Source organism: Astyanax mexicanus, chromosome 17 (genome assembly GCF_023375975.1).
Source record: "Astyanax mexicanus isolate ESR-SI-001 chromosome 17, AstMex3_surface, whole genome shotgun sequence".
NCBI lineage: Eukaryota > Metazoa > Chordata > Actinopteri > Characiformes > Acestrorhamphidae > Astyanax > Astyanax mexicanus.
This window is the reverse complement of record NC_064424.1, coordinates 26,169,511-26,196,218: the sequence shown is the minus strand read 5'-3', so window position 1 is coordinate 26,196,218 and position 26,708 is coordinate 26,169,511. Positions and strand designations below refer to the sequence as shown.

The 26,708-nt window shown below is 36.5% G+C and overlaps 3 protein-coding genes across 3 annotated transcripts in view; 1 reads left to right on the top strand and 2 right to left on the bottom strand.

Annotated features, from left to right (window-relative positions):
• Positions 1-298: 298 nt before the first annotated feature.
• Positions 299-10,703, bottom strand: LOC103040591 (NLR family CARD domain-containing protein 3). The gene is given in 13 exon segments (XM_049466683.1): positions 299-1,567; positions 1,721-1,767; positions 2,542-2,715; positions 3,096-3,269; positions 4,521-5,323; positions 5,325-6,313; positions 6,572-6,761; positions 7,027-7,084; positions 8,285-8,398; positions 8,517-8,630; positions 9,114-9,227; positions 9,342-9,455; positions 10,639-10,703. Coding segments are annotated over 13 exon segments (3,483 nt in total). The 5' UTR covers positions 10,689-10,703; the 3' UTR covers positions 299-1,025.
• Positions 10,704-14,987: 4,284 nt separating this feature from the next.
• The window catches only part of rpl28 (ribosomal protein L28), a 92,135-nt gene continuing 80,414 nt past the window's right edge, over positions 14,988-26,708 (bottom strand). The window contains exons 2-6 of the mRNA XM_049466575.1: positions 18,450-18,479; positions 17,426-17,516; positions 16,075-16,198; positions 15,251-15,369; positions 14,988-15,126 (exon numbers count right to left, since the gene is read on the bottom strand). Of these exons, the coding sequence (XP_049322532.1) occupies positions 15,037-15,126; positions 15,251-15,369; positions 16,075-16,198; positions 17,426-17,506 (414 nt within the window). The 5' untranslated portion in view covers positions 17,507-17,516; positions 18,450-18,479 and the 3' untranslated portion in view covers positions 14,988-15,036. The remainder of the gene's footprint in view (positions 15,127-15,250; positions 15,370-16,074; positions 16,199-17,425; positions 17,517-18,449; positions 18,480-26,708) is intronic.
• On the top strand, positions 18,704-24,676 carry LOC103039531 (uncharacterized). Its single transcript, XM_007256595.3, has 7 exons — positions 18,704-19,475; positions 21,218-21,326; positions 22,139-22,251; positions 22,395-22,494; positions 22,999-23,126; positions 23,686-23,780; positions 23,980-24,676. Exons 1-7 carry the CDS (start codon positions 19,379-19,381, stop codon positions 24,016-24,018), a joined length of 681 nt encoding a protein of 226 aa, XP_007256657.2. The 5' UTR covers positions 18,704-19,378; the 3' UTR covers positions 24,019-24,676.

Genomic DNA, 26,708 nt, shown 5'->3' with positions numbered 1-26,708 from the left:
TATATCAATGATGAAAAGTAGTATTTTTTAACTGTCCAACAGCAGGTCAAAGTGCAAAACTTAGATTAAATCACTAAATAGCAATAAAACATGGCTGTAGAAAGTATGGACAGTACAAGGTTTCACGAAGTGAGTGTATAGCTAAGCCCATCCATTTTTTAACCATTTAATTTTTGTCCTCCAAACTGTCTTTTTATCTTCAGTGTTCCTTTAGTTAATTTTCAAACTTTCAATTTTTTTTTATTATTCTGCTATATCTTAGGAAGAAAGGATTACATTAATCATAAAACTAACACTAAAGATATGGACAATACAATAAAATACACACAACACTGTCTGATATCAATATAATCGTGTAACAGTTTTTTACGAATGCTTAAGAAAAACAGGGCATATTTTGTCAGAATGACAATAAGTGAATGATCAAACACCACACACATCACTAGTGCTGCACACTGACTGAAATGTATTCTCCATATTGCAACATTAATTGATACATTTAAAAAAAAAAAAAACATCACCAAGCTGGATCTGGCCATGACAGTTTTGTGTACATCATAGCTTATACCTCTCCCACAAGACAGAGAGGTCAAATCTTCTTAAATAGTGAATCCACCCCTGTACAGACCCCCTTCGACAAGTTCAACCTTACTGATTAGAATTACATTTATGCAGCATATCATTAGCAGCCACTCCTTGAAAAAATGTTTTGTTAGCATGTAAGCAATTTTTAAAATAACACCAAAATGTATACCTTTATTTTGCAATCACTCCTCACAAGAGTCATTAATATACTGATTATATTATCTATATGTACATCATTGGAGATCCCAGTACTGAACACAAAAGTCAGAAGCAGAATCTATTACATCAATATTAATATTTAATTGAGTTATTACTTAATGATTATGTGATTATTATGATTATGAGTACTGTTAATTATTTATTTATTTATTTTTACCAATTTATACAGCTTGTGTTTCTATTGTGCTCTGAACCACAGACACACACACAGACACCAGGGGTTATTCTATCTTACACACAGACACTGAAGAGCCTTGATCACACCAAAACCCTGCATAGAGGGGTTGAGTGAATGTGGTGTTGAATGTGTGTAAGTGTGTGAGTGTGTGTGTGTCAGAGGCGACACTGTAGAAGGACAGAGTGCCGGCCGCACAGTCCACATACACTCCTACTCGCCCAGAGCCAGAGGAAGGAGGAGGGAGATCAGTGCCGTTTTTGTTGTGATAAACAGTGTAACCTTTATCAGAACAGCTCAGATTCCAGGAATTTACATTCTGTCCAAACATAGAGTCTGATCTGTCTCCTTTTCTGCTGATGGTTTTATAAGTTAAAGCCACATCAACTTCTTCTCCATTCCACTTAGCCTCCCAGTAACAGCGTCCGCTTAGGATCTCTCTACTCATCACCTGCTCCCAGTGATTAAACCTCTCTGGAAGATCAGGATACGGCTGTTCCTCCCTCACCCACTCCACCTTTCTGTTCCCCTCAGTCAGACAGAGATTTGTGTGTGCTGTGTTTGGATCCAGTGTAAGATCACAGGCCCCTAAACACATGAAAAGGAACATTTCAGTGAGAGTGTGTATTGCGTATGTTGGTATATGGTGAAGAAGAAAAAGAAAAAGACAGAGATCGAGGGAGAGTGTTTGCTATAACTGTGTGTGTGTGTGTGTTTGTGTATGTGTGTGTGTGTGCTCACATTTCTTTAGACCTGGTTTCATTCTGATCTTCCCTCCATGTTCCACTCTAAACACACAAACACACAGACCAAGACAGTGTGAGATTTTATTTTAAATGTTTCTGATCATCCAACTCATTTAAAGTTTAGATAAAAAAAGAAAAGTAATCACACTAAATTCTAAATGTAAACCACCTCTACACCTAATAAGCTGTAAAATGCTACATCTTGCCAGTAAAGACTGACATTATACTAATATGGCATTAAAAGGCCGCAGGGCAATACTGCCATTAGCAAACAGCAGAAAAGTTGCTGTAATATAATGTGTCACAATCTAAAGCATTTAAAAATGTAATAATGTGCAAACAGATGAAATAAATGGTGAGCAGCACATATCAAGTGAAGTTACCATTAATCTTATTTAGCTCATTAAAAAAAGGAAAATAGGTTGTTACTGTTTTCCTATTGAAGCATTAGGAATGGAAAAACGATATAAATAAATAAAAGCTACACAGACCAGCCAGACAGCATGCCAACATGCCAGCAGCCTCTGCATATATATTTTAAAATCTGTTGAAATTGAAATTACAGAACATCCCTGTTGACCATACCTGAGTGTCTCCAATTTGCATCCTTTTGAATTAAACCTTGAAGTCTACATTTCAATTAAATCTCAGTTCTTTAATTTCAGTTCCAGTGTGGTGGCATGCAGAACCCAAATTATAAAGATTGAGTCACTGTCCAAATATTTCTAGACTTAACTGTACCTGATTGTCATGTTTTATCAGTTGGTTCACAAGAAATGCACAATTGGAATCACAGAACATTTCTGTTGACCATACCTGAGTGTCTCCAATTTGCAGTGTGGATCCTCCAGTCTAGCAGAAAGCAGCTTCACTCCTGATTCTTCTGGGTGGTTGAAAGTCAGATCCAATTCTTTTAGGTGGTAGGGGTTTGAACTCAGAGCTGAGGCAAGAGAAGAAAAGCCTTTTTCTGTGATCATACAACCAGATAATCTGTAGAAAGAGAGAGGAAGAAAAATTTGATACTTTGGAAACAAATGTACAGTTCAACCCAACGGCTATTATACACTAAATCTCTGTTCCTAAAAATAACATGTTTAAATGCCTCTAGAAAACTTTTCTTTTATTTTAAAGCCATGTGAATGATTCCCCTGCACCCTATACATGTATACATTTACTTCAGTTAAATCCCACTTCCGTGTTTCCCTTATTCTATTTTGAACCTAGACCTGTAGGAGCAGTGGGTAAAATAGCATTAAATTGTTAAGTACTCCTTAAATTTACCACTATGTGGTGCACTCATGATGATAATAAAGACATATGTATTGGGTCTTATATTTAGACATCTAGAATGAAGGAACTGAAACACTAACCTGAGAATCTGAAGTTTACAGTGTGAACTCTTCAGTCCAGCAGAGAGCAGCTCCACTCCTGAATCCTGCAGATCATTATTACTGAGGTCCAGCTCTTTTAAGGAGGAGTTTTCCAGGTTTAAAACTAATCCCAGATTTTCACATGTTTTCTCTCCAATATTACATGAAGCTAGTCTAAAAAATAAAGAATAAACAGATTTCACTATAACCTAAAAGAGTATTAAATGAATCAGAATTAGATTTTGAAACAGAACCAGTGTAAGATACTGGTGCTTCAATATAGTGATTAAAGACTGGGGTAATGAACCACTAAAAGACAATGTAGAATATTCTAGAATATTTTAGAATACATTTTAAGATCAAAGTATCACAACATTCAACATTTAACAAGTATTTTTTAATGATTTGTAATGAAATATAGAACAAAAAAGTAGAAAAAATGTACTGTGAAAATCATTTTCTCAAATATATTTCTAAACCCACAAAATTCCTCCTAGGAAAGAAAAGAAAAAAGAAACACTTTAACAGTATTCAACTTTTAATTGTAACATTTTTGACATAACACATTTAAAGTGCACAAATTGTGTTTGTGTATCATACACACTGGTGGACTCAAGGTTATAATCATCCTCCTTGGTACTCCATGGTTGAAAGGCATTGCTAAAATGCCCTCTAAAGTGGCAAAAACTCCCATTTTGGTTGCCCTTGTTATACTAAAAAGGGATCAAGTGGCCATTAGTGTGCAATAATGTATGATGATCAAGAAATTTTGAAAGTGTCTTAATAAGTGTCCATCTATAATTGCCCTAAGAGACACAATGTTGTGTAGTCAGTGCCCCTTTATTATTTTCCCACCTGCTTGTTAAACCACTAAACATCCAGGGTATATATGCTCAGGATATCCTACAGGATGTGCAGAATTGTGTACACTGTAGAGAATGTAAAGTTACTTTAACCTTTCAAAATCCAAAGAGCTAGTGGAGGTTCCTGAATCCCTATCGTAAGCATTGCTTTTAATGTCGCAAATAAATAGTAATCATTAGGATGTACTAAAAGTCATAGAGAATAAGAAATAAGACAAATAATCTACCCTCAATGATCCCATACTGATGTTAAGTATCTTTGTTAGAATAAGACTTTAGTCTCTCTGTGTTTTTTAATAGGACTGCTATCCAGATTCTGCATATTTTTTGGCAGGGCACAATTTCACAGATTATTTGTAGGCTGTGGCAAGATATTGACAGAAATAATTAAAAAAACTGTTGAAGCATTTAGGTTATTGATTGCAAATGTGTTGATTTAATACAAACGTGAATAAAAAAATGATTAATTGGAAACTGATGAGAGAGTCTAAAAATATTTTTAACCCATCATTCTAAATATCAGTAGTTCATTAAAAACAAATGTCTGAATAAAAATACATACATAGCTCTTCTGGATGATTTGACTACTGGCAGCAGCCTTAGAAGACACTCCTCTGATGGATCATATTTACTGAGGTCAAACTCATCCAGCTCTTTCTCTGAGTTCAGCAACACAAACACGAGAGCTGACCATTGAGCAGGAGAGAGACTGGCCTGATGAAGATGATGGTGAGCACCTCTCCTAATGTATTTCTGAACATCCTGCACTAAAGAATGATCATTCAGTTCATTCAAACAGTGGAACAAATTGATGGATTTCTCTGGAGTAGGATTCTCCTCAATCTTCTGCTTGATGTAATTGATGATTTCTTCATTGCTGTGAGGGCTCCTTTCTGTATGTGTCAGTATGCCTCGTAAGAGAGTCTGATTAGACTCCAGCGAGAGACCCAGAAGGAAACGAAGGAACAGGTCCAGGTGTCCACTCTCACTCTGTAAGGCTTTGTCCACTGCACTCTTGAGGAAATCAGTCATTGCCAATCTGCTGAAAAGTTTGGACAGTTTAGTAGTTTGCTGATCAGTGTTTTTTGGATTCATATCTTTTTTATTGAGAAACGCATATAAAGCAGCAAGGAACTCCTGAACGCTCAGATGTACAAAGCTAAAGACCTTGCCCAGGTGCAGCTCATGTTCCTCTCTGAAGATCTGGGTGCACACTCCTGAGTACACTGACACTTCCCTAACATCAATGCCACTCTTTCTTAGGTCTTCCTCATAGAAAATCAGGTTTCCTTTTTCGAGCTGCTGAAAAGCAAGTTTCCCCAGAGCCAGGATACTTTTTTTTAGCTTGACAAGGATCAAGTTCAGTTTTTCCACTGTATTTCTGGCTCATGTGTTTAATCTGAACAATCAGAAAGTGTGTAAACATCTGTGTCAAGGTTTTGGGGGTTTCCTTTCTCTCAGTGTCACTGAGCATTTTCTCAAGAACAGTGGCTGCAATCCAGCAGAAGACAGGTATGTGGCACATGATGTAGAGGCTTCTTAAAGACTTGATGTGTGTGAAAACTTTGTTGGCCAGGTTCCGGTCACTGATTCTCTTCTTGAAGTACTCCTGCTTCTGAGAGTCACCGAAACCCCGCACTTCTGTGACCTGATCAACACACTCAGGAGGGATCTGACCAACTGCTGCTGGTCGTGAGGTGATCCAGAGGAGAGCAGAGGGAAGCATATTCCCCTTGATGAGGTTTGTCAGTAGAACATCTACTGAGGTTTGTTTTTCTATATCCACCAACTTCTCGTTGTTCTTGAAATCTAGAGGCAGACGACACTCATCAAGCCCATCAAAGACGAACATGATTTTAAAGCATTTATAGTGTCTTGGTTTTAAATCTTGTGTTTCTGGGAAGAAGTGCTGGAGAAGATTCACCAGACTGAGCTTCTTCTTCTTTATCAGATTCAGTTCTCTGAAGGGAAGTGGGAATATGAAAAGAACATCCTGATTTTCCTTTCCTTCAGCCCAGTCCAGAATGAACTTCTGCACAGAGACTGTTTTTCCAATTCCAGCAACTCCTTTAGTCAGTACAGTTCTAATGGGCTGGTTTTGTACTGTTAATGGTTTAAATATGTCATGACATTTGATTGAAATCTCCTGTGTTGCTGTTTTTCTGGATGCAGCTTCAATGTGATTCACCTCATGTTCCTGATTGACCTCTCCAGTCCCTCCCTCTGTGATGTAGAGCTCTGTGTAGATTTCATTTAGAAAAGCTGAGTTTCCATGGTCTGAGATTCCTTCATTAATTCTCTGACATTTATCTCTCAGGTTGGATTTGAGCTTTCGATGACTAGCTGGGGCCAATTCTGGAAAGACAGCAAGATAATAGGATACATGTTATCAGTTGTGCTTATGCAGTAAATGTCTCTGCATAGACCAACACTTTAATACAGTAAACAAATGAAAAACAAAGATTGTGGTGTGGTGTTTCTGTAGCAGCTTTAGTGTTTTAGAGCTAATAATATATATCTAACAATTACAGAATCCAGAGAACTTTATTTTTCTATTATCTTTGAAAAGCAGGACTTGTGTTCGTAACAATGATCATGACCCAGAACTCTTACTGCTCTGTAGAGTGTTAGCGAGGTCTGTCTCCTTCATGTTCCTCAAGATGTGTAATGTGATCTCCAGCAGTCCCTCTCTCTGATCATCATCCACCTCTTTCTCAGGGCATGCTGGGTAATCTGGACTCAGGAGCTTCTTAAATGTGTTCAGTTCATTCTCCACCAGTGAAATAAATTTCTGCCGCAGCTTCTGATTACGAACAAACATCAGAGAATCACTAAAACTGTAACATTACAAAAAGAGATGGCTGAATGTGTAAAGGGTTTAAATATCATGTTACTGAACAGCATATTAAAATATTAATATTAACACTGTTACAGTTATAAAACATCATCAACTGAAGGGGACTAAATTATGATTAGAACAGTTTTCAATCTTTAAGGCAGTATTAAACTGAACATTAAAATAAATAAAAAAACAGAGACCCTCGTCATGAACATGGTCTAAGACTAACCTTGAATATGTGATCCAGTTTAGCCATTGGAATACTATAACTTTTCTTCTTTTTGATGCTGTGGATATATCAAAACCACACTGTCATCAAAGTAAATAAATCATCCGATACAGCAACTCACATTTGTAGACAACATCAACAAACACAAGCAATATTTCCAATAATAATAATTATTATTATTATTATCATTAATATTATTATTATTAATATTGCAAATATTATGTAGTAAAACATAAATTAGTCTTTAAAGAGTGAGCATTCTTATTCTTTTAAATCTGTACATTTTAATTATTTAGTATTTACTAACAGTTTGTTACAATTGTTACCAACAGGCTATCTTTGTACCCAAGCATTCAATAATCACTCCATCAACACTAAAATAATTCAAACTTTATCATGAATTTTATTTAAATATATCAATCTACTGCCTTTATGGACAGAAATGTGTATAGTATTTTAGCTTAGCTGGTTTTATAATTTACTGTGACATTTAACGTTTAGTGTTTTAGAATATTGTTTAGGTCAGTTAGTTAAAAACCATCTTACCATCACATCAAGCTGGGTTCAGAGGAACAGCATGATGAAAAACAGCTTGTGTGGGTGTGTGTGAAATACCTATTTTACAGAGAATTAGAGCACCGTATTATAAGGTTAACTATCAATGAATGTCTATTTATTTTTTACAGTCAAATGAGCGCTGGATGTTAATCTACACAGATTTCTCTCCTGAAAAGTTTATTTGGTTAAGTAAATCGCTTCCGTTTACTTACAGTAAGCTTAGATTTCCAATATTTTAGCGCAGTTAGCACTTAGTATTAAATAATGCTGGCTGACAGCACTGCACTGAAGAACCCTGAGTATTCCAGTAAGCCAGGGCGCTATCAGCTAGCAGTTTGTCCCACGTACCTTGTTTTAACACAGTAAACACACGGTCTACAGTCCGCTATGCTCACCTCTAAACAGCGAATAACTAGCACTGCAGTCAGCAGCTAATGCTAATACTACTCCAGTCTCAGTGCTGGAGAAACCTCCCTGGAACTCCTGCATAATGTGGTACCTTAGTGGTACTTAGTGCACCTTACAACCTGACTAGTAAAATTCATACATAAAATGCACCGGATTATAAGGCGCACTGACGATCTTGGGGAAAATGAAAGGATTTTAAGTTCACCCTATAATGCAAAGAAATATGGTAGCAAGACTGCCAAAAATAATCAAAAGAAAAAGCTGTTGAGCCAATTTTAAAGCCTTTACTCACTTTGGGTCAGAGGTCACAGCTTCATTGCAGAAGTCTGTAGGATTATCCATGGACCAGTCACTTTTCATAGACACACAGCTGGGCTCTGGAGAAACTGTCCTCTGTGTTTCACTTCTGTTCATTTTAAACAGTAAAAAATTCAGCATTTTACACAGTGAAGCTCAACACACTGCACATCTACAGGAAATCTCAGAAACACACAGTGTGTTGTTTACTGCATGCAGTGCTGTACCGAGGCTCAGAGCTTCCTTCTCCACTGATGAAGTTTCCAGGCTGCTCCATGGACCAGTCACTCTCCATAGACACACTGCTGTGAGCTGGAGAAACTGCCCTCTGTGTTTCAGTTCTGTAAACATTAAACACAGTGAAAACTCCAGCATTTACACACAGGGTGCTTTCAAGGCATTTAGGGGCCCCAAGCAAAATGGACCCGACCATGTGCTACACCGCAACACCATGGTAAACACACAGACTACAGTCCGATGTACTCACCTCTGAACAGCAAAATAACTAGCGCTGCAGTCAGCGGCTAATGCTAATACTATTTCAGTCTCTGGAGTGCTGGAGAAACCTCCCTGAAACTCATGTATAACGCGGTACTTTAGCGGAGTGGCTTTACTGCTCCGTACAACCTGACTAGTAAAATTCATACATAAGATGCACCAGATTATAAGGCGCACTGACGATTTTGGGGAAAATTAAAGGATTTTAAGTTCACCTTATAGTGCGAAACATATGGTAGCAAGATTGCCAAAAGTAAATAAAAGTAAAAGTAAGTACAGATTTTACCAGCTACAGCTGTTGAGCCAATTCTGAAGCCTTTACTCACTTTAGGTCAGAGGTCACAGCTTCATTGCAGAAGTCTGTAGGATTATCCATGGACCAGTCACTTTTCAGAGACACACAGCTGGGCTCTGGAGAAACTGTCCTTTGTGTTTCACTTCTGTTAATTTTAAACAGTAAAAAATTCAGCATTTACACAGTGAAGCTCAACGCACTGCACATCTACAGGAAAGCTTAGGAACACACAGTGTGTTTACTGCATGCAGTGCTGTACCGAGGCTCAGAGCTTCCTCCTCCAGTGATGAAGTTTCCAGGCTGCTCCATGGACCAGTCACTCTCCATAGACACACTGCTGGGAGCTGGAGAAACTGCCCTCTGTGATTCAGTTCTGTAAACATTGAACACAGTGAAAACTCCAGCATTTACACACAGGGTGGTATTTAGGCATTTAGGGGCCCCAAGCAAAATGGACCCCACCCTGCGCAACACCTCTGGATCACAGCAAAAAAACATTTGCCCCAACACCCCTCTCTGACCACGATGCCCAAAGCCTTCAGGAACCACAGCATAGTACACATAATAATGTTTCCATTTGAACATTTGAAAAAAAAAAAACACCATCCTATAACAACCAACATATAAAGAAAGTAAAATAAAATATACTTAAAACTATGCACAGTAACTATTAGTTAACATTACTTATATTATTTTCTGAATATATATATATATATATATATATATATATATTTTTTTTTTTTTTTTTACTTTGACTGAAAATGAATTTATTAAAATTTTACTTTGCTATTATTTAACTGAAATTCACTTTTATATTTTTTATATTTGAAAAACAACAAAGCACAATGCGCTTCTTCTCTAGCTGAGTTGTCCATCAGTCCGGCATTGTGCCTCTGTGTTTTTCAAATATTTAATAACATTATAATGAATAATGTTGGATCAAGCGTAGTTTAAACTGCAAAGCACACTATAAACACCCTCTTTACTGAAATGTTAAAATACTGTTATTTGAGCAAGACTGAGTCAAAATGCTCTGCCTAAGATTGAGTCAAAAACGCCCTTTTTTGCAGCATGCAGAACTGAGTACTCAATTTAGTTAAATAAACTTTAATATATGTAAGTATATTTAATATATGAATGATATGTAAAGTTAATCAATTATTATCAAATATAAAGGCTGAGGTTTTGGTCTGTTTCCATGATTTAAAAGTGAAGTAGCTTTATCCATTCTAGTGTTAAAGATAGTGAACAGCTGGTGTGCATGGATACTGCTGAACATGTTCCAGTCTGGTTTTATGCTACTGTCAGTAACTAGTGGGAGAGGGAATTAAGACCATCCTAGAAGTTAAACGGCCTCTTACACTTTGTTGTTGCATTCAATTTATAACCATTTGTTGTCTGGAGGCCCTAGGTCAGCTCCGGGCACGAGACAATTGCTTGGTTTTCCTATCCTGGTGCAACAGGTCTGTTTACACAGGAAAGCTCAACCCACATCACATATTCAGGAAAGCTCAGGAGCATGCTGTACACTGTGTTTACTGTGTGCAGTGCTGTACCGTAATTTAGAGATTCCTCCTCCACTGATGAAGTTTCCAGGCTGATCCATGGACCAGTCACACTTCATAGATGCTGCTCTCCTTACCCTGAAAAGAGTTCCTTTATTATGAAGAGCAAAATTTACTAAAACTCATTCAGCTTCAACATGAGGAATCTATACATTCTTTCATTTTTCTGTTTCTTCATATGAAGTGCTGATATAGGGCTACTCACTCTGAATCATTTCCTCTACTGCTGGATTTATGAGGCTCCATCATGGAGCTGTTCCTCTTCTAACACACTGTAACACACTGCTGGATCCTGGAGATGCTGCAACAGATATTTTAAACAGATATGTAATACAGCTGCAAACAATGTTTTTCCGACTTAAATTCTCACTCAAATGGATGTAATTTACATGGGATCTTAATGTGATTTTCTGTTTCACATAGAATCGTTGAGTTTATTCCCATCAGGATCGGTCATGTCTGTTGTGATCATTTGAGAGGAAGTTACAAATTAGACATAGGGAAATTATCTATATTTATAGATAAGATGCTTCAAAAACTGTGTCTAAAAAAGGTTTAAAATCGTAAAATTAAAAATTAATTGACATCCATTACAAGACGATTACTTGCAAAATAATTAAAAGTTCACCTGTAGTTCGGTATTTTGTGAATTCCAGTTGAATAAAATATTTTCAATCATATATTTCAACCTTGAAATATAATAATATATATTGTTAAAATCATGTCTCGTTTTCATGAACCCAGCGTCTTGCCTGTTTATATTAATGCAAAGTCATTCACAGGGTTGAACCCTCTTCTCATATGTAGTTTCCTGTTTCAGTCATCTTGTGTAAATTGATCTAAAATTTTAATTCACCACTGAGATTATGAATCGACTCACAGACCAACATCTGGATTTACAGCACAATAATCTTCTACATAATTAGGTTTAAACAGTTAATAAACTCACCATGTGAAATCCAAAGCGCTGATTTCTGTCGTCTCTCCTTCTCATGTGAAACAGCTCAAAACTTACAACTTTCACTTCCTTTTAGTCATCTGACTTAATCCAGCAGGACCAAGGAACACCAGAGTGTTTCTACCCACACTCTTACTGTGAGCAGATCCTGTCTGCCCTGTCTCAGGTTGTCTCATTCTTCTCAAAATGTCTCAGTCCAATGTTTTTTCATTCATTTTAAAAGGTCTAGTTGGGGTCTCTAGAATCAATGCCATGTGAGCTGTTTTTTGTGAAGAAAGTGTTTAAGTGATCCGGTATAACCATGCTTTAGTCCTGCAAGCATGACACATCTGGCCCGTGAGGTTGTTTAGACTATAATAAACAATAATGAAAAAAATTAAATAAAATGCTTCTCTGGCAAGTTTTTGTTTGCATTCTTTCCCTGTCTCTCTGTCACACTCAGCCTTACTTTAGTTTCCCATTATTGGATTCCCTATCTCCTTGTAAGGGCATTTTTTCCAGTTGTGTCCAGGTGTTTACCTGCTTTGAACTGTACTGCAATTGGGTTCAACAACCCTCTGGGCTGGAGAGCTACTAGTCTGTGGCACTCCATTCCATTACACTTTTTTTTTTGTGTAACATGTGTAATGCCCTGCTAAGTGCAGTTCAGCCACTGACCTAGCCTTAAGAGCCTCTGTAAAATGTGAAATCTACCAAAGATCCTATGTAAACACACTAAGGTGGGTATTCCAGGGTTTTGTTGGCTGAGCCGTCCAGGCAGTTGAAACAAAACCCTTGGGTGGATTTTTACTTATAACTGTCTTTCGGTTAGCAGTATTTTTTTTTATTAAATATTGTTGTTTCTTGCTTTCTACAATTTTTTTCTTTTTTGGTAATACATAAACAGAAAAAAACAAGTGAAATGCATAGGGAGAAATATTAAATTATAAGCCATTTGCTTCAACTTGCTCACACGTTTGATGTCAGGGTCAATCTGAGCTTAAAATAAGATTTCACACACTGATCTGTGATGTTATTTACATTTCTGCAATCTGAACTATTTTCATAGATTACAACTATCATTTCATTACAAACTAACACATTCAACATTAAAAGATTACTTTACCCAAACCTTTAAAGTGGTCAGAGCACACAGGTTTCAACTATAGTTGGACACTGATAAGCCAAATCTGAACGCCTTTTGAAGCTTACGTTAGACCCAGGGTCTTTTTAATGGAGAGGGACACCAGTTTTTAGTTAGGGTAGAAAGACTGAGCTGGGGGTGATGAAAGGGTGTCAATGACAAGAAAGTCATTGAGAAGGTGTAGCACAAAATGTAGCCCTTTAGACACTGATCAGAATCCAGCAGAGCGTTTTCTATATGAAGGTAATGTTCATGGATGAAATTAAATTAAATATAAAGAATGAACATAAACTGCACTCATTGACTAATAACTGGACCTTAATGATATTCTACAAGCAAAGGTAAATGTTTTAGAATTTGTGGAATTTAACAAAATCAACTTCACAGAAATCACAGTTACTAATTATATTATTGAAATAAAGTAATTAATATTATACAGGATAGTTTAACCCTCTCATGCATGAATTATAATAAACTCAGTCAGGATTTTTTTTCTAAGTGTTTTTATACATCCTTAGGGATGTAAAACAAGGTTTGAAAAAAATATATATTCTATCTTTATTCGATAAAGAAATATTTATCTGTCCACTCAAGTGTACTTCATGCATTTTTTGTTGTAAAAAAAACACAAATGTAATTCAGTTATACAGTTGTAATATGGTATTCTGTTGGAATAGTGGAACTGAGGAGGATATTGTGACACAAGAAAATGTCTCTGAACCGTAGAACCTTATAGAATCTTGATTGTGACTGGTATTATCATACTGTATTCTTGTCAAGTCTCTGAACTGTTAAGTGAGCATATTCTCTTATAGTATTTTATAGCATGTATCATATTTCCTGTCAAATCATGCTTGTTGCTAATTTCTGAGACTATTTTCTATGATGGTTGCCAAAGCATACAGGGCACAAAGCTACAAGACACTGCATGCAGACGTACTTGGTTCTTCGTGTGCTGGCATTTTATACTTTCTTGAGCTGGGGCCAGTGGTTTCCAGGGGCATACTGGATATTGGGGTGCCATTAGTTTCAACAGCCTCATCTCCTTCATCTCCGTTCCTCAGCCTCAACTCCCTCAGTAACATTTCCAGACTCACCTTCACTATCACTGCTTGACCCTACTTCTCTGCTTGCAACTGTCTGTACTGGCAGACATTCCTCAATTAAAGAAGTTGATTTACAGCCAAAACATTAAACAATATGAATTATTTTAAAAACAACAGTGGAAGTAATTGACATTGCATAAAAGTTGAAAAATAGCTAATGATGCATGATGTACAATTAAGTGGACAGATGATTAATCTACAATTCCCTCAAATATAAAATCAAAATTTCAAAAATCTTTACATAATATGTCACCTTAGATGTTACTTGATGTAATTATATATTTTTTTACCTGCAGTGATATAATTTTATAAAAGGTAGAAACAAAAATAGCCAAGGTGTTTGGTGGTTTTCCCTGTCTGCCGGCCATCTTGATTTCATTGACTTCTTTTTCCCATTACAATGACCAACCAATGGGATTTTTTTGTATAGGATGATGCAATAGCTTCCACTACAGTGGACTATATGCAGCAGTGCCCAAAATTGCAAGCATATTTAAAGAAAAAAAAAATTTAAACAGCTGTACACTGTAGTGACCTCTATGCATGAAAGGGTTAACAAATCTTTAAAACATCCTATAATTAGCACATGCTCCAAAATGTACATCAAGTTACATCTGATTCAATACAAACAAAATTGCTCATTAATACAATTTCCATTGTCTAAATGTTTGTATAAATTCAAACACCCTATGGTTATTTTTAGTCCGTTAAACCATTTGTAAAAAAAAAAAAAAAAAAAAAAAAACTGCACTTGAAAGAGATCTTTTTCCAGCTGATTGACACTGGAGTGTTCCTGCTCTGCAAATCTTTATTTCCCTTCTCCCAAGACAGGGTTGGAGTTTGACTATTAATATTTATAATGTAAATAAAAACATTTTAAACAAAGTGTAAAAGTGGATATTTTAGCTCACAACCCACATGAGGCATCAAATATCAAACAAGAAAAACCCAATCAAGTTTGCTTTTTGCAGGACACTAGTGTTTCTTAATCCTTCTATGCATGTATTTTTCTTTCTCCCTACACACCAAATAGCTCATTTACCAACCCTTTCAGAGTAGCAGGTGTTAGCAGGTAGAGGGTGGGTTACCTGGACCAGACCTAAGAAACGCTGTTCCAGACTGTTACGAAAAACGCTTCAGACAACAGCAGAGATATTTGACCAAAACATTTTATTAAGTCAGACTGAGTGTGAAGTGTGCATTTATGCGCTCTTGGTGGCTCTGGAACGCTTCTTCTTCACCACTACGGGTTTCTGACTCCTCAGAATGGCACTAGCACGCCTCAGAGCAGCCTAATCAACAGCAAAAGAAAACAAGAGAAAAGAGGCGGGAAATGCATCAACACAATCACTGATTGACAGCACCAGCACAAACAAAATACCAGTATTTCCAGTGTTTGTGGGTATAAGCACTCACCATACGGAGATCCTTCCTGTAGTTGTTTTTGCGAATGATGTTTCTCAAGCGGTTGAGTGTGGTGCGAGAGTTCTTGTTGATTGTAATCTTCTCGTACAGTTTAACAGGTTTACGGTGACCTGTGAGGTTTAGTAAAAAAAAAAAAAAAAAAATTACAAAATAAATAAAACCCAACAACTATTAATACACTTTGAACCACCACATGGGTACCTAATTACAAGCACTGAATGTCACATTTTTACTTAAAATAAACTTTAATCATTATTCTGGGGACCATTAATACCAGTGTTTCTTAAATCCATAAAGTATATGAAGCCTAACCTTTCAACACATGACAATGTCAAATGGCATGAAGAAACAACCACAAGCTGCATTACAACTTATCCAGTATGTTCAGTTTTAATTCTGTTAGAACTGAAGTACAACCAGTGGCTGCCCAAGTCACACCACACTATGGCAACATCAATGCCACATTGCCACACTAACAGCAATGCAAAAGACAGTAAATAATTCACAATTATTAGCAACAGCTCGGCCATTTGTCATTTCATAATTAAATTAACAGATGTTTACTCAATTTTACTAAAAGTTACTTTTCTGGCAAGGTGCAGGTCAGGCTACAACATAGGGTGCACAGCAATGGTATTTGTTTGATGCAAAAGCATAACTTGTCCTTTAAGAATCAACTGTGCTGGACTTATCTACCAGAGGGAGCTGCAAGCGCAGGTCTATTAAGACTTTTTTTATATATATATAGGACACTGATTCAATCTAGAACTTTGAGATGATAAACGCATGAAGTCCAGTTATGGGATAAAGGTTACCTGCACGTTTCTTTAGGATGACGACTATGCCCTTGCCATCAGCAGCCTGCTCAATTCCAACAGTCTTGCGGTGAACGAGACCATTGAAACGGAAAGCATTCCTGGCTTTCAGGTTGTTTGGCTCCTAAAACAGCAACAAACAAGACAACTTCATCAACACCATAGTTTTAGTTACACAATGTGAACAAAGATTTCGATCTTAGGGTAACACTAGATTCAAATTTGCCCTCAAGGAACATTTGAAATACAGTAGGTGTCCAAATGGTGTCTCTACAAAGGGCCTGTGCATCTTCAGGTTTTTATTTTAACCAATGAAAGAACACCGGTTTAACTGCTGGAAAACCAATTGCTTGAGACCAACTGTAATTAAGTCAACCCCAGCTGCCCTATGCAGAAAACACTAGACATCCCTGGCATCATCTTTCATATAAATGTATGACTAGAGAACACTACAAAATATAGTACAGTACTACCTGTCTGGTTCTAAAGCTGAATTGATTAATAAAATGTTGCCTTTTTTTCTGCTCCTGTAGACATTTTCAGGTATCATAAGGTTAACCTGGACTCCCACAAGCATCCTAAATATTCCTAACAGAATAATTTAACAGTTATTAAATCAAAATGGCATGTGAAAACATGTAAAAAGCTCTATTCTAAAGAAACTTAACCATCAGATTTTAACAGCAGTGACAAGAAAGCTTCTAGTTACTAAACGAATCCAAAAAGAAAAAAAAAAAGGTTCTTAGGGTTCTAAACATGATCAAGCTCTGCTAATCTCTTGATCCTAGTCTACAAACTAGCTTTGGATATTTGAAATAACATCGAAGCACTGTTGTAAGTCGCTCTGGATAAGGGCGTCTGCTAAATACCCTAAATGTGAATGTAAGAAAACCAAATACCTTCACAGAAAACACTTCAAAACATATGTTCCAAGACATAAGTAAGCGACATGCTAATATGAACAAGTTATACCCATTGTAAATACTGCAACTCAGTTTATCACAATCATTATATCCAAGCCAGCATTATTTATGAATTGTGCCAATTCACACCAAACAATGATGCAGAACCTGACATTTTTTTCAGTTTGCTGTGCCATACCATACTTATTCCCCATTACTGATTGGTTATCAAGCTCTTTGCGAGTAGGGGCAGGAAAGTGGGTCCAAGATGATTACAATTTTGTTTAACAGTATTTCTTAACCATACTTCTGGAGACTTGCTGCCCTGCTATTTCTCATGTTTCTCCTGCTCCCAACACAACAGTAAGCCAGAAATCACAATGACCAGCTCTGACCTTCCTACTCCAGTCAGACCAACAAATAGAATCTAAACAGGCCTGGTCACTTACAGTGCTGTAGGTCTGTCCGTTCCTCTTGATGAGGAAACTGGAGTTGTTCCTGATTACCATCCACTGCAGGTGAGACGACATGATGGCGTTCCTGGACAAGATTGGAAATAAGGATTTTTTTTAATTCATAAATCACAAATATGGGGCAAAATAAAAACAAAACAATAACACTCATTGTACACTCTGCACTTCAAAAACAGACTATTGATATGCAGTATGGGTGGCACTGAGAATTCTGAATTGTGTCAGCTGGTCAAATAATGTGATAATGGATCATAAAGGTGTCTGTAACCACGGACATTATCGACCACCCCTAATATACAGCTTTGATGCAGACAAACTGTTTCTCGAAACAAGTCCTAAACATAAGCTTGCAGTGTCTAGACTGCTAGATTCACCGTTCAGGCCTGACCATAGAATCCACTAGTCTAAGTGCAATAATGTAACAGAAAAAATGGGCAACCATGGACAAGAGAAGGAAATATGTGCAGCTTTAGCTGTGTGTTAACCGCATGAACACATCTTTAAAACAGTTATTTAATGTTAGCACAGCGTGTTATCTATAACTGGGTGACACTCAGATGGCCATACAAATCACATGTGAAGCTTCACTAGCTTCCAAATATCATATATTTATATACCATAACTCTGGGCACATCCACAGACAGAAGCAAACTGATGTTGATTACAATGTATTCATATAAGCTGTATTTGTCTTGTATAGGTAACTATTTAGCTTAGGAACAAGTAGTTAGCTAGCCAACACAGCCAGTCAAACGTGTGCAGCCCGTTAGCATTGGTGGCTAACCGCCGTTGGGGCGCGAGGACCAAGCCGAGGCCTCGCTCACACCGCGGCCACATTTCAGTGGGAAATTTGAACCAAATTAAAGATATAATACCGATATCTCACTTAAAACAAATTCTTCCACCTAAACAGAACCCGTACAGACCATTTACGACCGACTACACTACGAAAATACTTTTTCGAAGCGAATTAGCGGCGACAGAAAGCCGACCACGTTACCTTCTCAGCGGAGGAAGAGAGAGAGAAAGGAAGGACTACCTCCTCTGAGGAAAACTTTATAGATCAATGCGCTTGGACTAAATCGAAAACGAGCAAATGTCGCGTTTTTCTTTGACTTCTAAAACACACACGTTTATATTTACCTGTAAATGTATACATAAGTGGCGTGACAACGCTGCCAAAATTGAAAAAACTGAGTTAAATAAGGGACTATATGTGTGGACTTTAGTGCGGAAGGATATTGCGATGTGTTGGGTTTACTACGTCATCGGCGCACTGCCACCACAACAACCGGAGCGCGAGCCGTTAGCAGTTAGCCGGTCAGATGTTCATATAGTCTTATATTTATACTGATTTATTTGTTATTTAGTTGATTGTTAGCGTTTTAATGCACTTTACGGAGCAGCATGTTTAGGTTTCTGACTGCAGTTTGTTAGTTTTGGAGTTCAGCCTCTGTTTTAAGGCATTGTTATTAGACTGCTACACAAAGCTCCGCTGTTTTATTTTGTTTAATTTAACCTCGGTAACAATATTAATTTAGTGAGTAAATTTAAATCCCAAGTCTGAAGCTGAGTTTTGAATTCTCCATTCACCAGTTTGGGTCTACAAATATTAGTAAATAGTCTAAATTAAAGTAATTTGGCAACAGATGATCACTAACATGCTTATTTTTATAAAGCTGTAATGTGAAAATGAACGCAGTCTGTACAAAATAAAAGGATGTATGCATGGATTTAAATTAGCAATTCTATAAACATAACAGTAACTTGACATTTCTGAATTGACTACATGACATTAAAATATATGATCTGTAAGTAATGTAACCTAACTAACTAAATAGGTTAACCTATCTCCTTAAACTGGACATAGAGTAGGATGGGCCAACTCCAAGCCTTACAGTAAGCTCAGAATAAAACACAGCATATTTAATGATGGACAATGAAGAAGATCACTTGGAATCACTTGGAGAGAAACTGTATGACCTGATTCTTCATAAACATGCAGATATGGCTCCAAAATTAACAGGTGAAGCTTTTAATGAAACTATGCATATAGCTTGAGTTTTCATAAATGTATTGTTTAATTATCTAGACCAATTCTGTTTTCTTTAAGTTTTTAGGTACAATTTAATATACAGTACTATAAATTGCTTCCAAATTAACTTTTTCTTATTTGTGTGATGTTTCACTACTGCAGTATTAGACAAAGGCAACCTGTGTAAGTACATCATTGATACAGTTATTGAAGATAATGATTTATTTAGTAATCTACCCTCTAAACCTAATGTGTTGTCTCACCTTATGCAGTGACAACTGCAATCAAACATTTATGATAACTAGCCAGAAGACTTTTAGTTACATTACTATGGAGGAATTCTGATCCAGTCTTCTTTAAACAGTTGTTTTATTTGGCTACTTTGCTGGATTTTCCACCATTAACTGCTTGTTTAAAGTATCCTTCAGCATCTAAATGGGATTTAAGTAAGTGTTTTGACATTGCAACTCTAAAACCCTAGTTTTGTTTCTGATGAGCTGCAGTTGAGATTTAGGCCATTGTATTGTAGTAGAATTTAATGTTAAAGAGCAGTATTCATGGTTCCTTTATAAATTATGTCACCCCTCCACCACTGTGTTCGACAGTTATAGTGGAATGCCATGTTATGTTGTTTTAATTTAAATTACCTACTCTATTCACACATTTGTTTACTTAGATATTCCCCAGTAAAACCATGCATATGTGTAAAGGGCTGTACTTTTACTTTTTTAGAAAGTGTTCCACCTTCCACTCACCAGTCCACAGAACATTGTTTCCAAAATTTTCATCATGTATTTTAGCAAGTGTTTTTTGCACCTTGCAGCTCTCTCGTGTGTGTCAGATTTGCCAGTGACATTGTCATTGCTGAATTGCAAATATTAACTGAACATAACTGAAGCAAATGTGGCCGGCAGTTCTTTAGATGTTCGTTGAGTCGTTGATGCGAGTTTTTGGCAGGATTGTCAGTGCATTGAACATTCTACATTTTTTATTTTCAATCTTTATCTTCAATAAATGGAAGTATCAATTAGTAGTTTGTGTGCTTACTTGTAGTGTCTTTATCTTATACTAAAATGAGGAAGATAATCTTAAACTTTGCACACTGCATGCTGACAGCACAATTTGGTGACTGAGTAATAACCGCTGAGTTTCAGTTGATTCAGCAGTGGTTGAGCAGGGATATCTTCAAATGTTGCCCCCTTATATTAGAAGTGAGGATATACAGCTCTGGAAAAAAATGAGTTTCTTTGATTTTACCATAATGAAAACCTATGGAATATAATCAAGAGGAAGATGGATGATCACAAGCCTTGAAACCAAACTGAACTGCTTGAATCTTTGCACAATGTCAAGATGCATAAAACTGTGATTAAATGTGTGATTGATTTCTGAACTTTTTTGAAACTTCATGAATATGAACTTGTTTTCTTTGCATAATCTAAGGTCTGAAAGCTCTGCATCTTTGTTATTTCAGTCATTTCTCATTTTCTGCAAATAAATGCTATAAATTACAATATGTTTATTTGGAATTTGGGAGCAATGTTGTCTGTAGTTTATAGAATAAAACAACAATGTTTTGTTTTACTCAAACATATATCTATAAATAGCAAAATCAGAGAAACTGCTTTAGAAGCTGAAATGATCTCTTATTTGTTTCCAAAACTGTATATGGAGATTGTCTTTAAACGTTTTGTTTATTAATCTTTGTGGCTTGTTGTTATTTTTGGTGGCAGGAATGCTGCTGGAATTGCCAGGAGCTGTGATTGGTCAGATGCTGCAGGATGAGGAGCTCCTTACTAAAGCACTGGATCGAGCACTTGCAGTGTTGCAGCCTGATGACAGGTAAAGCACCCACACAGGCCTACCCACAATACATATACATAAATGCAACTGCACTATACTGTAATAATAATAATGTCTTCAAAGGCAAATGTAAGAGGGGGATTAAGGCACCAGCATTGGGCTGTGGGGTACCTTTGGGATGAGTTGATCGGACAACTTCAGAACCAGGCCTCACTTTTTTTTTTGTGGTGCTGAATGCAGGCAAATCCTCCTCATGGAAATGTTCATAATACCTTCCCAGATTAGTAGTTGCTCTTACCATAGAAAAGAGTGACAAATTCTATATTAATAGCCAGGGCAGTAAAAAAAATGTATAGAAATTTAAACATATCACAATATTTTGTTTTGTAATACTGTATTGATTTTCAAAAATAAGGTATAGTTATGGTCAATGAATAGTTTATTTGAAGTAATGGTTTTAGACAGTGGTTCATTTTGTGTTTCAAACGTGACCACTACATAGCAGTGTTGTAATTTAGGTTCCACAGTCCCCACTGTTATAATTGCATAAAAATGTTTGTTTTACTTAGATTTTATAAATTATAGTGTGATTTACTGTATTTCTAAAATTTGATTTAAACAATCGCAAAATAAATATGACTTCAGATGTAATGGAGCAAGATAAGGTGTCAAACATTTTCAACACTTTGGCCAGTTTTTGTGAATAGTGAATTACTTATATTAATCTAGAATTAAATTATAGAAAGAAAAAAATGGTCATTTCGTATTAGAATTAAGCCTTATCTGGATACAGGATGTATTCAGGTCTCAGGATAATGATACACTACTGATTTGGTCTGACTGTTTTTTAGCAAACTCCCATCCAAGGCTGATGATGCAGATTCTGTATCCTCTGACTCTCTGGGTGAACAGCTGTACAACCTCATCGAACTCTACAACACCGGACAAACTCAGAAAATAACAGGTCAGATCAGGTCTGTCCATTCATCAATATGCCCTGTGTAGCTGACCATTCATTCACACTTCATTATATAAACACACTAAAGAAATGCAATATTAGACCAGAGTCTGTTCTGTGTATGCAATGTTACTGTTGAAACTTTGCAGGTATGCTATTAGAGCAGAAAAAAGAGGCAGTGCTTAAGCTGCTGTCAGATCCAACCCTATTGGAGGAAAAAGTCCAAACTGCCCTTAAAACATTACAAGAGTAAGTACAAATGATTTAAATGTTAATGTTGGAAGTTCTGATTTTAGAATTCCCTGCATAATTGAATGATTAAAATGTTATCAAACTCATTCGGAGTAGGTTTGATGTAAAACACAGTATTAGTATTGTAAAGAAAGTCTTAGAATAGAGTCCTAAGCCATATTGGGACAAAATTATTTTTACATGGGGAAGTGGAATAATACCAATTTTACTACAATTTTACTGTAAAATATGTGACAGATTGGCACCTTTAAGACCTTTAAAAGCTCAGTGCCTAATGTAAGATGCTGATAAACACTAATATACTAAATTTTTTATTTACAAGTTTCTCTTCAACATCATTGCAAATAAAATTAAGGCACATCAAGGTGACATTACCATTGATTGCATATTAGTTTTTGAAAAGAAACTGTGAAAGTTCCCCAATAAAATTAAAATAGGAATTTAAATAGGAATTTAGAACCATTTACTGTTGTGATTCATTGTTGATATCATAATGTCTAGTAGTGGGAAGGTCCAGCAGGAGACTGACGTGAGTGACAGCTCAGACAGAGATGAAGTAGAAGCAATCGGAGAAACACTTTTTGGACTCGTACAAGATATAGAGCCTGTCCACTGCGCTGACATCACAGGTGAGCCTGTAATACTTATATGGTTAATGCTCTGTATTACATGTAGAGGTGCAAAAAGCAAGAAGAGCTTTATTAAAAAATAAACAGATTTAGTCAAACATAATTACCGTTAATAGAAACAAGATTCTGAAAAAAGTAGTTGAGTAGTAGAAACTTGATTTCAGATTTCTGCTGCAGGACTCTAGCCAGTGCCTTCATCCATCATCAGATCAACCGATTTAAAATCATCAAGCACTGATTTACCAAACATGCTGTTGATATGAAGATAACTATAAATAACACTAGACTCAGTGAGAAGAGTTTTTGAAAGGTTTTAAAGAACACATTGAAGCATAAAAAAACCACTACTTTATGTATAAATGTTATTCTAACAAAGTTTTTTTTTAACAAATGAATCACATACTGCCTATATATGCAACTGTTCACGATTCTAATTTCCAGAGGGGACTAAAATGTGCCATTATATAAAAAAATGTACTTGTAGTTTGTGTGCCTCGTTTAAAAGCAGCGTGTAATAAATTGTTTGTGTCCATTTGTGTGTGTGTGTGTGTGTGTGTAGGGATGCTGTTAGAAATGGACTCTGAGACCCTGCAACAGATTATGTCTGATCGAGTCATGCTGGAGGTTGCAGTGCAACGGGCAAAAAGTGCTCTGGTACGTACACAGCAGAAATTTGAGAACATTGCCACATGTAGTGAAATTTGCCTCTGTGTGGGTTAACCCGACACAGCATCGGTTTATTTCCTTCTTCTGTTTTTTAATGGCCGACAAAGTGAGATATGTATAAACGCACCCTACGACTAGGCTGCTTTAAATAGGCTGCTTAAATGTTTTTTTCTCTTTGTGTCCACAGGAGGGCGCCCTGAGTCCGCCACAACCAAGGAAGGATTAAAATGTTTCATTGCTTTAAACCATCCTGCTATATAATCATAAAGAGCTGTGGACATTTATATTCTAAGCTGGAAACCTGAAAGGCCTAGACTTCCATGAACAGTCCTGTTCCAGCTTGAACTATGCCACTGCTGTTTCACTCCTTTAGTCCCTGTTCAGTTCAGTTCAGCTCATCAGCTGGCTGAAATCCAGTGCTGGATCTATTCAGTGGGCTTTAGAAAGCTGCAGGCCAGGACCTAGCCCACCAGGGGATGCTACAGGGTAAAAAGTGAATGCAGCCCTGGTGTTAAACCAGGTAGATAGCCTAGTTTGCAATTAATGGAACTGAATCAGACAAATGGCAGTGTGTAGAATAATGTGTATGAATGGATTTTTACCAAATTTGATACAGCTTGTGCTTATGATGTTCATGATATCCATTCTGAGAACTATGGTATCCAGGTTATTTCATTTGTTTTATCTTTCAGATGAAAGATCCTATGCTCCCCATATCCTGTGCTTTCCTACATTCCAGTTTAGTAAATTGTTCATATTACTTGTTTAATCTAATCCAAACTATGATCCTTACTTTTAATATAGTTCATATCAAACTATATTTATTTAATATAGTTTTATAACTGATGCACATCAATGTTAATATTCATAGCACAGCATTCATAAGACACTTTGTTGTTTATATTAGTCCAGATGTCTTGATCTTAGGAGCAATCCCATTTCCCTGCTGTCTGTTGCACCATTTAGGATAACTAACTAACTAGCTAACTACTGAGATGAACTAGCATTGTTTTTATGCTTGTTATTAAGTAAATGGCCATAAACATTGAAACTACACATTAAACTATGACAATATAGTTTAACATAGAGGAAAAAATCTTAAATTTCTTTGGTCGCTTGTGCTGCCATTTTGCCAGTGATTCTCAGCCCCCTAGACTTGAAGTGGCAAAACCATGGGTGATCCAATCACAAATGACTGACTAAACACACAGCCATTCACACTGTGAATGTGTGGTAACTGTGTGGTCTCACAGTTAGAGAGGAGGCAAACCAGTTTTTGTGTTTAGAGTAGAGCTGTCATGCAGTTAACCTTGAAACTTTTGTATCATGTGAAGTTTTTTTTTTACGTAACTTCACATGATACATTTTCTCTCTCTCTCTCTTACACACACTTGCTTGGTCATGCGCATACACTTCTATATGCTATTTTCTGTGCAATGTGAGAATGTTTATGTTCTGTCCTACACAGCAATCAGCTTTATAAGCTGTCTAAGCAGAGACACATGTGACTAAAATCTTACACTTGAAATGGGGTGCAGGTGTTCTCTGGTGAACTGTAGACATTCCCTGAATTTGCACACCACCCATGAAAATCAGACTTGTCTGGTATCTTTCTGCTGATCTTTAACAGCAGCTGTGCAGCTTAAGCTACTTGTAGGTTCAGTAATGACATTTTAGGGTATTTGGAGACTTCTTAACACATTTTATGGAAGTGCAAGACCTGCCTGCCCTCAACATGTTGGCAGTTGTTTCACTTGTGAAGTATTTTGTAACAGTAAAACGGTCGAACAGTAAAACGATTTCTAGACTCCTCCCACATCCTCTTTAAGCATGTTCTGATCATCTGAGAGTGTGCTGCACATGATACTAATTTTACACACTCTGAGTAAAATAAGTATTTATTCCTAATTTTAACATTTTATAAATGTTCATTGATAGACGCATTATGTACATGCCAAATATATGAAAATATCTAATATTAGCATCAACCGGTTATGCTCATATCATATAATCCCTAAATGATTTCTTTGTTTTAATGCATGCAAATTGTAAAAATGCATTTCTGAATCTAAGCACATTTAACAATCAGCCATAATATTGAAACCATCTGCCTATACTAAAACTGTGTAGATCCAGTTAATTCTGCCACAACAGCTCTGACTCATTGAGGCATGGACTCCACGAGAACCCTCAAGGTTTTCGTTGGTTTCTGTTAATATCGGAAGATCCTTTATGTCCTGTTATCAGTGAAATGCTTTAGGAGCTCATGTCCCTGTTGTCCTTCCTTGGAGCACTTTTGGAATGTAGGCTACTGACCACTGCATACTCAAAACACCCATAAAATAAAACCTGATGTTCTGACTCAGTCATCTAGCCATTGCAGTTCAGTTCTTGTGATAGTGCTTGCCCAATTTTCCTGACTGTTCACTTGCTACATAAAATATAAACCCCTTGATAAAGCCAATGGAAGCAAATCATCAATGCCATTCACTTTAACTTGCAGTAATTTAAATATTATGACTGATTGATGTGTTACAAAATATTGCTATATAAAACAATGATAATGCTGTTCCTTTTGTGCATTTGTATTGTTCTAAAACAAAACTGTAAATAAATCATTTTAAGTTAAAAAAGAAAGGCATATGGTTCTCTATATTACTTTAAAATAGTAAACAGACCTGTTGAATCTCTTTTTTTTTCTTTACTCCAAGGAATTATAATGATATTAATGTTCAGACAGCATGTTTTTTTTTATGAAGTCCACAAAGTGTCACTGATGCAAACAACAACAGTAAGGAATTCTGCTTTGTGAAATATCTTACAGGTACAACTTAAATTTTCAAAGAAAAAAAAAAAGTAAAAGGAGACAATTATTAAAGACATTGGCGGAATTTCTTTTCTGTACCTCTAACCCTT

Bases quoted from the DNA above. Each gene is read 5' to 3' on its own strand.
- LOC103039531 (XM_007256595.3), top strand. From the start codon at position 19,379: ATGATGGACAATGAAGAAGATCACTTGGAATCACTTGGAGAGAAACTG. The intron at 19,476-21,217 runs GTGAAGCTTTTA...TTTTGGTGGCAG, and splicing joins TATGGCTCCAAAATTAACAG to GAATGCTGCTGGAATTGCCA. The intron at 22,252-22,394 runs GTCAGATCAGGT...GAAACTTTGCAG, and splicing joins ACAAACTCAGAAAATAACAG to GTATGCTATTAGAGCAGAAA.